This window comes from Canis lupus, chromosome 23, assembly GCF_011100685.1.
Source record: "Canis lupus familiaris isolate Mischka breed German Shepherd chromosome 23, alternate assembly UU_Cfam_GSD_1.0, whole genome shotgun sequence".
In the NCBI taxonomy this organism is placed as follows: Eukaryota; Metazoa; Chordata; class Mammalia; order Carnivora; family Canidae; genus Canis; species Canis lupus.
This window is the reverse complement of record NC_049244.1, coordinates 45,012,169-45,024,817: the sequence shown is the minus strand read 5'-3', so window position 1 is coordinate 45,024,817 and position 12,649 is coordinate 45,012,169. Positions and strand designations below refer to the sequence as shown.

The window sequence follows — 12,649 nt, the reverse complement described above, 5'->3', positions numbered from 1 at the left end:
GCCTTTGCTTTCATCCTTAGCACCCCTGTCATGTGAGTTAGAGGCACCGAGAGCCACCCTCCAAATGGTTTTCCCTCGTTCCTACCCCCAGACACTGCTTACTCCTGAGGTTCCTCCTTTTCTTTCCCTGTAGGAAGAAGACAAGCCAACTCTCTATGTGTTTAATGCTATGACACAAGAGACAATGCCAATGATGGAGAACATTTCCCTTCTTGGTAAAAAAGTATCGGATCTGAGAACACTGGTAGCTCTGAGCTGTGGCTTTCCTGTGAGTGTCTTCTGTCTTCGAACCCCAAAGGGACTGGAGATGTATGACTGTCAACACCCTCAGGAACTACCAGATAGACATCGGTACTGCCCTCTATATTTGACACCAGCTACTGCTCAGCACTAGTGTTCCTTGATACCAGATTTGCAACAAATGGAGGAGTTATTTCCAAACCAAAACTCCTGCAACCCTAGTGAGGATATAAGTTATCAACACCCCTCTCTGGTATCCTGCTCTGCAAATTGAAAAATAAGAAAAGTCTCATAGCCTTGCCATGTCTTGTTCTCTTTATTCAAAGCCAGATAACTTAATATCCTCAAGTTGGAAGAGTAAGACTCAGACCAGTTTATATTTTTCTCTTTCAAATTATATTTCAAGAATATATAGAAGCAAGTTCAGGTATATATCATTTCTCTTCCTTTAACACAGTGGTAGCATATGATACACATTGTCCTGAGCTTGCTTTATGCAATCCCATTTTAAAATATTGTAGGTTATATTAATATTTTAAACAGTGTGAACCAGATACTGTACAGTATCCTTGATGGATAGATTAGTGAGCTGGCATTCATCCCTGATGGACAGATTACAACTCTTAGTTAAATATTGTACTTCTAGGTTGTGTCTGCTGTAGCCATACACCATTAAGACAAACTCAAAGGACTGTCAGATTGTTATAACCCTATTGGAAAATGGTTCAAACCTTGTAGAGATTCTTGCTTGAGGTGAATGAATATTTGCTGACAATTAGCAGACCTTTAGGTAATGTTGGGCTGTCACACTTGCTGCAATGAAATCTGAGTTCTCCCAATTTATAGTAGGGCTTTGTAAACATCATTGAATTAAGCAGTTTTGCTTCTTACAACGGCTAAATTCACATTTATTGTTACCTCTCCTATTACATTTGCCTATTCTTTCATGTTATTTTTAATTTGACATCATTTATCCTCCCTGTTTTTGATCAAAGGAAGTGATGTTCTAGGATTTGTCCCAAGTACTTCACAGAAAGCACATGCTACTTTGCATGCTTGCTGGGGATCAGCCCTGCTCAGAACATGGTGGAAGCTTAAGTAAGGACACACAGGAAGCATTTGTCCCCAAGCAATTTCTAGTTATTTAATGAAACACAAAAGGATACATAAAAAATTAGGGTGACTGCTCGTTAGGCCTATGCTGCTCAGATCATGATGTGACACTTTAGAGCTAGAGCTAGAAGAGAATTTAGAAATGGCTTGGCCCAACCCCAAATTTTTACAGATTTAAAGAAAGCAAAATGGTTCCAGATGGTTAAATGATTTACTCAGGATGTGTGAAGGACAACCCACAGGCCTCCTAAAATGACCCTCTAGGAATGAGGGTTTTCAAATGTCATGTTAAGGGCTCAGCATGACCAGAGTAGACTGTTTTGGTCACCATGAGAATGCAGGGCATAGAAGAAGAGGCAAGGAAAGAAGAGCCTCAAAGAAAAGAGAGGAAACGTCTTTGGTTAGCTTTATGTCTTTGCCTAAGCATCCCTAGCATTCCTCAAGCAGGCAGCTCATGTTTTTTTAACTAGAGGGTAAAGAAGTCCTTGATCAGCCTGTCTTCCAGGTTCTCCTACTTCCAGTCAATGAGTCTTCCCTAATGCTAGCAGGAGTTGAACTTTAACACCTTTCCAAAGGTGTGGAAAATCAGATGGTCTCTGAGAAGCAGTCAAGTTCATATTAAAAATCAAGGACTTTTGAAGCTCAATTAGTCACTGGACATATTAGCTCATAGAAAAATACACAGACCTGCCTCTGCACTCTGAGTGTTTATAATAAAGTGGTAGAAATAAGGCATGCACGTATATTTAGTTACAATCCAGTAAGTCAGTTCAGTGTAGGCTGAAGGGCTTAAGGAAGGCATTCTGGAGAATGTTGGGCGTAAGCACACAGAGATGTGGGAAATATGGGTCATCTTAAAGGGAAAACATTCCAGGCTTCTAAGCCAGGAGAAAAACACAAGCCACAGGTTCATGAACATGGGCTGAATCCAGGGAAGACAAATATCAGAAGACTTCTGAAAAGTAGAGGAGCTTTGCTGAGACCAGTCAGAAACACAGCTGGGGTCAGACTAAGAAGGGGTGAGGCAACGATGCACAGGCTTAATATGCTTGCAACCAGAGCCAGGTACATTCTGGTACAGAAGCGTTTTATCAGAAGTTTAATCTGGTCGCAAGCAGCATGAAAATACAGAAAGGAGTGAAGAGAGAAGCAAGGTGATATGCCTGCCAACAGGCACTTTTGAGAATCCCAGTATTAAATAATTCCACTAGCAATGGAAGAAAGAGACAAATCTGAGAAACCCAGAAAATAGAGACAGGATGTCAAGCTGAATCACATTTAAGAAAAGGGTAGCATTAAGGGTCTGACACTAGCACGATGGTAGTGAAATTGGGAAAAGGAGCTCATGCTTTGGGTCCTAAACTTTAGATAGAAAGAAATGCAGAGAATATGGTTTTTCCCCCTGAAAGTTACTCTGCTAATTAGTGGCAAAGCTGTAAGGACAACTGAGGTCTTCTGATTCTCCTCTGCAACAAACATGGAGCAGGGCTGAGTGATGGGATCGGTTAGCAGATTTTACTGTAGGCATCCCGCCATGGAGTCAGGGACTGAGCCCTATGAGAGATATTTTCCTTCGAGAGTATATACAGAGAGGAACATGTCAAGGGTGGAGGGCCCATAGTCGGAACATGCTGATACCAGGGCAAATAGAACGGGAGTCAGAAAATGAGACATGCAGAGCTGTCAGAGGTGGGAGGAAAAGTGGGGCTTTGCATTGTCACAGGTGACAAAGGAGAGACTGTATTTAGGATGCTGGTAAGAGGCCAAAGACGATCTGAGAAAAAACCTTTTGATTTGGCTTAAAGGTCACTGGTGTACCCAGATAAAGCAGTTTTAATAACATGGATGGAGACAGAAAGATTGCAGGGATTAAGAAGATAAGTAATAAGAGGATAAAGGGATTTTTTTGGTGGCAGAAAATTTAATGATTAACTTATCAAGAATTTATTAAAGTGGGGCGCCTGGGTGGCTCAATGGTTAAGCATCTGCTTTCGGCTCAGGTCATGATCCCGGAGTCCTGGGATCGAGCCCACGTCAGACTCCCCGGTCCGTAGGGAGTCTGCTTCTCCCTCTCCCGCTGCAGCAGCCTCTGCTGTGCTCGTTCTGTCAAATAAATAAAATAAAATCTTTAAAAAATAAAAAAAGAACTTATCAAAACTAAACATTCCCTAATAGATGTGATTTTATGACTTGAGGCCTGGTGACACATCATATAGGTCCAACACACATACACACACACACACACCTTTTCTTGTATCAACATACATGGGACAAATGTTATTTTAGCTTCATTTCTAGTTCTTTTTTAAAAATTGTATTCAAGATTTTATTTATTCATGAGAGATACACAGAGAGGCAGAGACACAGGCAGAGGGAGAAGCAGACTCCATCTGGGAAACCCAATGCGAGACTTTGATATTGACCTCAAAGTACGGATGAGGAATCCAGAAACTGGGGATACAGTGATCATATGGGGAGAGGTTGGAGACAGTTCCCTACAATGGGCGCTGCTGCTTATACTTGCTTTCCTGCATGCCTTGGCACAGTGGTGGGTTTGTAAGTTGAGAGTGAGCAGATACAGGTCTTGTAAATATATACAATCTTGAGGGTCTTCTTTTAAAGAATCCAAAATTGGGATCCCTGGGTGGCGCAGCGGTTTGGCGCCTGCCTTTGGCCCAGGGCGCGATCCTGGAGACCCGGGATCGAATCCCACGTCGGGCTCCCGGTGCATGGAGCCTGCTTCTCCCTCTGCCTGTGTCTCTGTGCCTCTCTCTCTCTCTGTGACTATCATAAATAAAAAAAAAAAAAAAAAAATTTAAAAAAAAAAAATAAAATAAAGAATCCAAAATTAAGAGTAGAGAATTCAAAAACTCATGTAGAAAGAGGCCCTAAAGCTTAAGTCTCATTAGTTTTACTTTCATTTCAGTTATAGAAGTTAGTTGTATCTTCTGGAGCAACATAACATTTTTTCAAGTAACTTTCTATTTTCCAGCAGAATTCCCAAGCTTACAAAGAAATTTAACAAATGTCAAAAGAGGCATTACAAACCAATTGGGATGGAAGGATTATCCAATAAATGGTTAACTTGCTTAGAAGTTCTCTGGATATTCAAAAGTTGAGCATTAAGAGAAAAATCAGCCATTGTTATCTTTGTTCTTTGAGAAATTTGGACTGCTTCTTTGCAAGGAACTGAAATTGATAGTTATAACATCTGTTACGATTGCTCCCAGATAGGGAATTAAAGCAGAATACAGGGCTTGATGGACATCCCCTACTGCTGATGAAGATTTAAATCATATAGGCCTCTCTGTAGTTTTCAGAATTAGGGTTTACCCATGGTGGACAGGTTGGGCTAGAAAGAGCTGAGATCCTGAGGCTAGACAACCACTTAGGAAAGGGCAGATGAGCCAGGAAAGAGGGAAGTTAGTCTCAAGTAAGTCCTGCTGGTGGGAGCCCTGGGATAGGCAAGCAGAGCAGTCTTCAACTAGATGCAGGAAGGCAGAGGTTGACCTCAGGGAGATCCAGCAGCGACCTGGTGAGTGAATCATAGCATAACATCAAGGTAGCAAATAAATAGATAAATGAATAAGAGGTGAAAAACTAGACAATCTGGTTGTTGACATCAGAGATTTTGACAACATGGAACAGAAATCTAACCCCAGAGACTGCGGTTCAGAGTAGGATGAGAGAGAACAGAGAACAGATGGACCTCAGTTCTAAAACCCAAAAGGTAGAGTAGGATACAGGCACTCATGTTCTGGAGCACAAGGTGAAGGCTTGGGCAGGAGGAATGGGGCAAGTTACTAGAACTGGGACAATATCCGAGCAGGATAAACAGGAGCAACAACTTCCTACCTGAGCTGCTGGCCTGGAATCTTAACATATTCCCTCTTACCAGAATGAAGATTATTCTCTGGGCCTAGAACTTGGCTGGTTCTTCAAAATGGAGTCTGTGTGGCCTCAGCTGTGGAGGACTAAGGAGGCTGGGGTACAATGCCAACCAAGCTTTTCAATGCTCATCTGTGGGTAATTTTTAAAGTAAACTGCAAACACAGCAAATCACTTAAGTCAGGAGATGAAGTAAATGCAATTTGAGCAGTGTTTAAAGTCCCTTGTTGGGATGCCTAGGTGGCTCAGCGGTTGGGCATCTGCCTTCGGCTTGGGGTGTGACCCCAGGGTCCCGGGATCAAGTCCCACATCAGGCTCCCTGCATGGAGCCTGCTTCTCCCTCTGCCTATGTCTCTGCCTGCCCCTCTCTGTCTCTCATGAATAAATAAAATCTTTAAAAAAATTTTTAAAAATAAAAAATAAAGTCCCTTGTTTCCAGTACTACCTATAGGAATCAAACCTTTAAATAAGAAAATAAAGTACAGTAAGAAGCTTTAGACTAAAGAAGCTAAATCTATGGTGTCAAGGATGATAAATATCTGCAAGTATTTATTAGGAACCTACTACATGTCTGAACCTGAGGATATGTACGGATAAGCCAAGTCATGCATATACCCCCAGCTCTGACTACCAACACCATCATATTGATTCAAAGGCAGCCGGTCAATCTAAACAGATTGTCCAATGACATCATCCAATTAAATTCTTGCTTGGAGGGACACCTGGGTGGCTCAGCGGTTGAGCCACAGGCCGTGGTCTGGGAGTTCCAAGATTGAGTCCCATATCAGGCTCCCTGTGGGAAGCCTGCTTCTTCCTCTGCCTAGGTCTCTCCCTCTCTCTCTGTGTGTTTCTCATGAATAAATAAATAAAATTTTTTAAAAAAATTCTTCTTTGGAGACAAAGATAACATAGAGGACAGGAATGCAAGCTCAGGAGCCAGATTGCTTAGGTACAACTCTTGATTCCACTACATACTGGGTACGTAAAACCCAGGCAAGTTACTTAATCTCATAGTGCCTCGATTTCCTCAACAATGAAGAAAAATAATACACACCACACTTAGGATTGTTATAAATTTTAAATTAGCTCATTCATGTAAAGTACTTAGAATAATGTAGATCATATACTAAGCATTCAATGAATATTAGCTATTCATATTCAATATACCATTATTAATTAATATTAGTCCTGTGAATTCATTTTGGGAAACACATAGCGGGACAAAACTGGTTACCAGTATGGGCAGAAAATGCATGGTGCCATGAAGTAAGGCTGGGTTGTGGCAAAGCAATGCTGCATGCATATCTCAGTTACGTAGGACAGAAACTATAAGGAAGCAGCAGGGCAGCCTGTCAACAGAGAAAGGGAGAAGACACCAAGAGATATAGAGGGCTTGAGAGAGAAAGATCCTGGAGCCCATGGGAGAGATGGGGAGTAGCCCATCTTGAGAGGTGCCTTTGTTCCTAAAGTACAGCAGATCTGGCCATTGTCTCAGTATAATAAACCCCATTTTCTCGAGGGCCTCCTTGAAAACCAAAAGCATAACTAGAACAAAACCCACAGACTAGATGAGACATGATGCTTGGGCTCAGAGAATTCTGTTAGTTTTTACAAACTGGCAATTCCAAAGCAGAAATGTATTTTCAATGATAAAGCGTTTCACATACATTATGGTAGCCAGTTGAGTGATCTTTTTATCTAGTTGCAGAGACAATGACATAGTTAAGAAGGGCTTAACTTCTTGAGCCCTGAAGTGATGGGCTTAAGACACCCTTCCTGGGGATCCCTGGGTGGCGCAGCGGTTTAGCGCCTGCCTTTGGCCCAGGGCGCGATCCTGGAGACCCGGGATCGAATCCCACGTCGGGCTCCCGGTGCATGGTGTCTGCTTCTCCCTCTGCCTATGTCTCTGCCTCTCTCTCTCTTTCTGTGTGACTATCAAAAATAAATAAAAATTTAAAAAAAAAAGACACCCTTCCTAGAGGAAGTGATGCCAAGATTGCATCATATAGGAGGGTGTGGGGAAAAAGTCACAAGAATTCAGACACCAAAAGAACAGCAAAAGAAGAAGCCCCAGGGCCAGAAACAGCCTGGTGGGGACACAGAAGTGCAGGACAGCCTGCAGGGCTGCTAAGGGCTAGGAGGGCAGTACATGGCCAAAATGGATTTGAGGAATAGGGTAAAATTTCATTTAACAAATATTTACTGATTATCCATCATGAGCCAGGCACCATTGAGGAGAGCAGGCATAATGCTGTGAGCAAGAATAGCAAAATTTCCTCCCCCCTTGAAGCTTGCAGTTCAGTAGGAAATGTAAGCATCATTAAGTAAACAGGAAAATAGTGAATTTTAAGAAGAAATAAGAACTCTAGGGGCTTCTGGGTGGCTCAGTCATCCAACTCTTGATTTTGGCTCAGGTCATGATCTCAGGGTCTTAGGATCAAGCCCCACATCAGGCTCTGTGCTCACTATGGAGTTTGCTTGTCTACCTCCCTCTGGTCCTCCCCAGATCTCTCTCTAAAATAAACAAATAATATTTTTTAAAAAAGAATTAAGAACTCTCAAGTAAAAAGAAAACAGGATACAGGAATAGAGAGTCACGTGCTAATGTGGAGGGGAGGCTATTTTAGATGGTTAGCCAGAGGAGATACATTTGAGCAGAGACCTGAATAAAGAGATGGGGAGGCTGGTGGGAGCTTCCAGAAGTAGATTTAGGTGAAAAATCACGTAGGCCTGAAACAGGGTGGAGCTGGTAAGATGGAGGCAAGGAAATGGTCCTCAAACCTTCACAAGATAAACTTTACAGGCCTTACCTATTGTGCAGATGAAAAGCATGAGAAGGGGAAGAATGAGGTATATAGCTCCTAACTGTCTAGCTGAGGTAACAAGAAAATAGTGGTGTGCTACAGACACAGATGAAAGATGATGAATTGTCTTTCAGAACAATGGGGTTATAGTGCAATTCCTTAGATGGTGATGTTCCCAGCAGGAGGAATCTGGAGCTGGAACAGATTTGGAGGTTTTGTGGAGGTTTGGACTTGGGAATGAACGTCATGTGTGTGGTCAGTGAAGCCAACAGGGTCACTGAGATTGCCTGTTAGTCAGCCAACAAGTATTTAATGAGGACTTACCAAGTGTGCAGCAAATCTTGAAGGAGCTTTCTCCTTAATGGTGAAATGAAACAAAAAAAATCTCCAAATAAGAAGAATGATTTCAAGTACTGATGATAGGAGCTATGATGCAGTGAATGTAAGCTCAAAGCATAAAGAATAGTGGAGTCGGGGGAGGCAGAGTGGCAGAGAGGATCCTCTTTGAGGACATGATGCTTGAATTGAAAACTGAATAAGAAGGACACTCTCTTGTGAAAATCTGGATGAAGACCCTTGGAAGTAAAAGAAATGATGTCTTCAGGTTTTGAGATGGGAGTGGACTTGGTGTATCTGAAGAACAGGTGAAAGGTCAGAGTGGCTGGAACAAGTAAGTTCTTTACACACCCAAGGGAATGTGTAAAGAAAGAAGAGAAGCCTGAGGAAATAAGATTCCTGAAAAACCCACCATGAAGGACAAAGGGAATGTGGTGCCACAGAGGGCAGGCCAGGAGAGGGTAGACTTTTGAGGAGCAAGTGATAAATTCTCCAGCGGCAATGAACATACTACTTTCATGTCATTACTTAGAATGGCTATTTTTTTTTGTTATACATTTATTTTTTATTGGTGTTCAATTTGCCAACATATAGAATAACACCCAGTGCTCATCCCATCAAGTGCCCCCCTCAGTGCCCGTCACCCAGTCACCCCCACTCCCTGCCCACCTCCCTTTCTACCACCCCTAGTTCGTTTCCCAGAGTCAGGAGAATGGCTATTTGGCAAAGGGTAAAATGAAAGGATCATTCAATTCCACCCACAGCCTGCTTGTGAGCTAAAGGCCCAGAAAGCCTATTAATCCTGTCACAGTTTCTTTAGTTCCGTCTTCCAACACAAGGGTTTTAGTTTACAAGGTGATGTATCTATCAGCATGGAATCAATGTCCACAAGACTGTTTTAGGATAACTGCAAAAAATATTTCAGCATTATATGCAATCACCGAGCAGATGAGAAAATGGAAGTGCACAGAAGCCAAATGGCTTTTCAAGTCAATGCAGGCCTGAAAATAGCATCCCCATGTACTTATTCCAAGGTTACTTTTCAATTCACATCTAGCTTATGCCTCTGCTTAGAAAAAGCAATCCTTAGAAGTTTTATGGATTGCCACATCACAGTGAGGGACTGGAACCATTAACTGCCTCTCTTGATCCACAGGCACAACACTTTGTTTGGATGTCTGGGATGGATGGAAGGAATTTCTGATGGGTTGTCTTCTGGGACAAAAACTTAAAGTCCAATGCTATTTATCAAATGAAGGACCAGTACTCAAGTACGGAGATAAAGAAAATGCTAAATTAAGTAATTGTTACTAAACTTCCATAGGACCTTGAATCTGCAATTTACTCTATAGCTGGATTGCTGCACCATGCCAGTTCCACTTAGCATGTCTCAACCAGGCATTATTTTTGAGAAATTTGCTAGATAAGATAGCAGGGATGTCACCAGAGCTGATAGCCTTTGGTGAAGGATTGCAATTCAGGTAGACTTCCCTCAGGAAACACTACCTATTTAAACGAGTGACTTCAGTTTGGTTTGGAAATCAGACTTTTCACAGCACTTATAAAGCCTATCAGAGGGGAGGCCCAGGTGGCTCAGCGGTTGAGTGTCTGCCTTTGGCTCAGGTCATGACTCTGGGGTCCTGGGATCAAGTCCCACATCGGGCTCCTGCATGGAGCCTGCTTCTCCCCCTGCCTGTGTCTCTGCCTTTCTCTCTGTGTCTCTCATGAGTAAATAAATAAAATCTTAAAAAAACAAAAACAAAAACAAAAAAAAAAACGCCTATCAGAATAAGTACCTTGCCACTCTCCTACTCAATTATTCTAAAAAGCACCAATTGCCAACTGATTGGTTAAAATCATTGGCTGCCTCTTCCCAAGCCCCCAGGTAATTTTTCAAACTGCTTTTAGTACAAGCCTTTGTACATACTTTTGCCAGACATGTGTGGCTGGGGCAGTGGACAATAGGCTCAGAGAAGCACAAGGTCATTTAATTTATACAGCATCCCAAACCTGTATACTGCATTACTTTTTAGCTTTTAATTCAGTGGTATTTTTGGACAGTGCTCCCTCCTGGTGATTTAATCGTACTTTACAGAAGCCCACACACCCACCAAGAGCTCTAAGGGCTCTAAGAAGTAACATATTAGAAAACCAGCTTTTGCAATTTTGTATAATATTCAATATTTTAAAGTAATTTCTATTTGGGGATAATGATAATTCCCTTTTTTCATGCTCTGAGTCCAAAGAGATAGCTGTGCTGCATTGTTACTTTTAATCGTGCATATTTATTGAGTATTTTTTAACAGGCCACTGTGTTACATAGTTAATTTCATACTTATGACAATTCTGCAAGGTAGATACTCTTTTATCATGTTTTATAGATGAGGAAACTGACATTAAGAAATCAGCCCAATGTCACACAGCTAGCCAGGTCGCAACTGGATATGGAATCCCAACAATTTAACTCCAGTGCTCAGATGCCTATCCATTCTGTTTGACCTTAACCTTTAAAACAAATCTAAGGAGGGTGAGCAACAGGAGCATGCCCGCAGGCCTGCTGTGGACCTTGTCCCCAACATGTACACATGCACATGGCCCAGATGGGCCCACGTGCTCATTCTGCTCCTGGCCTTATCGGCTCTGGTGATCAGTTCTCAGCCTGCAGTCGCCCTGCCCACACTATCTGTATTTCTCATCACGTTCAAACACACACACACATACACACACACAAACAGAATGGACAGAGGCATACAGGGAAGAAGGGGGAAAAGAAGGAAAAAAGATCTAACAGCTCAAAGAACACACATGAACAAGCCAAAAAGCTCCTTTTATCCTGCCATTCAATCAGCAAATATCTATTGAGCATGTACTATGCAAGATCCTAGGAATATAGCAATAAACAAGATATGTTCCCTAGGCTTCAGCATCTTTCCAGTCCAGCAGGGGAAACAGAAAATAAGTAACCGATTCCTACAGAGGCAGAATTGCAAAATGTTTAGGGGCACAAACTCTAGTGCCTTCCTGCCTAAGTTCAAAGCCCCACTCCCTAAGTGCTCAGTTGCGTAAACCCGAGCAAGTTATATAATCATCCTATGCCTCAGTTTCTTCTGTGATAAAAAAAAAAAAAAGAAAAATAGTCGATCTCATAGATCTGTTTTAGAGATTGCATGACCTAATAATCAAAGGAATTTAGAAGAAGGGCTGGCACATCACATGGTAAGCAGGTCATAAATGCTAGGGGTTGTTGCTGTCACCATTCACTGTGAGAGTGTTATGACACGGACAGAGTGCAAGATGACATGGGAATGTACAGTATGGACAACTAACTAGACTTAAGAGGATCAGGTGAAGCATCCTGAGAAAGCCAATTGATGAGATCTCTAGGGTTGGTACTTAGGTAAACAGTTGGCATAAGAAAAGAGAGAGACAGAGATTCCAAGGTAGATGGAATCGCATGTACAAAGCCACAGGGGGCAAGAGAATAAATTCAAGGAACTGAAATAAGTTTCACACGGTAGCTCATAGAGTGAGAAGGAGCTAGTGGCCAGAGGCTAGAAAAATCAGAAGAGGCCAGCTCTTACAGACACCCACAGGAATGTAAAGGAATTTGGACATTCACTTTTAAGTGTTGGGAAGATGTTGAAGGTAGAGAAAAGCCAGGGTGAGATCTGCACTTTAGAATGCTCGCCCTGGTTGTGGTGTGAGGAATAGAGGCAGGCAGGGGACAGACAGGGTGACACTGAAGAGGTAAGAGTGGCCTGAACTAGGCTTAGGACAGCAGGGGTGAGGCTAAGAAAACAAACGGTGAAAAGACACATTTAGGAAAGAGAATCAGTTAGTCTAGAGTGCCTCTAGCTCCCATAACGTCAGTGCTAAGCATGAAGGCAAAGGCCAGTTAGTATCCACCAAAAGGGGCTCTTCTCCCCAAATCAAGAAAACTGATCACATTCAGAGATGCTGATTTGCATTAATGGATTTTGAAAAAAAAAATGATGTGCGAACCAAAATGCCAGTGTATATTAATGTAATAGCTCTAATTAGGTATCATCTAATCACCACTGTTATAATCTACCTGTGGGTCCTAGAGACCCACGTGTTCTGGGCAGGTCGTCTTCCTTATGCAGGAAAATTACACAGGAAGCCACAGACACATCAAAAGATGGTGTGGTGAGCATGTAATCAGAAAGAGGAGAGTCAGTCATAGGCTGATAACGGATGAGCTTGTCTCCATCTCTACAAATTTATCTCTGCCCAAATAAATCCCGGAT

The 12,649-nt window shown here is 42.2% G+C and overlaps 2 protein-coding genes across 3 annotated transcripts in view; one reads left to right on the top strand and one right to left on the bottom strand.

The window, feature by feature from the left end:
• RNF13 (ring finger protein 13) overlaps window positions 1-12,649 on the bottom strand; it is a 203,870-nt gene that overhangs the window by 178,914 nt on the left and 12,307 nt on the right. The gene's annotated exons all lie outside the window — the stretch shown is intronic.
• ANKUB1 (ankyrin repeat and ubiquitin domain containing 1) overlaps window positions 1-12,649 on the top strand; it is a 30,637-nt gene that overhangs the window by 10,968 nt on the left and 7,020 nt on the right. The window contains 3 exon segments of the mRNA XM_038571202.1: window positions 134-319; window positions 321-351; window positions 9,538-9,652. Coding sequence (XP_038427130.1) covers window positions 134-319; window positions 321-351; window positions 9,538-9,652 — 332 coding nt within the window.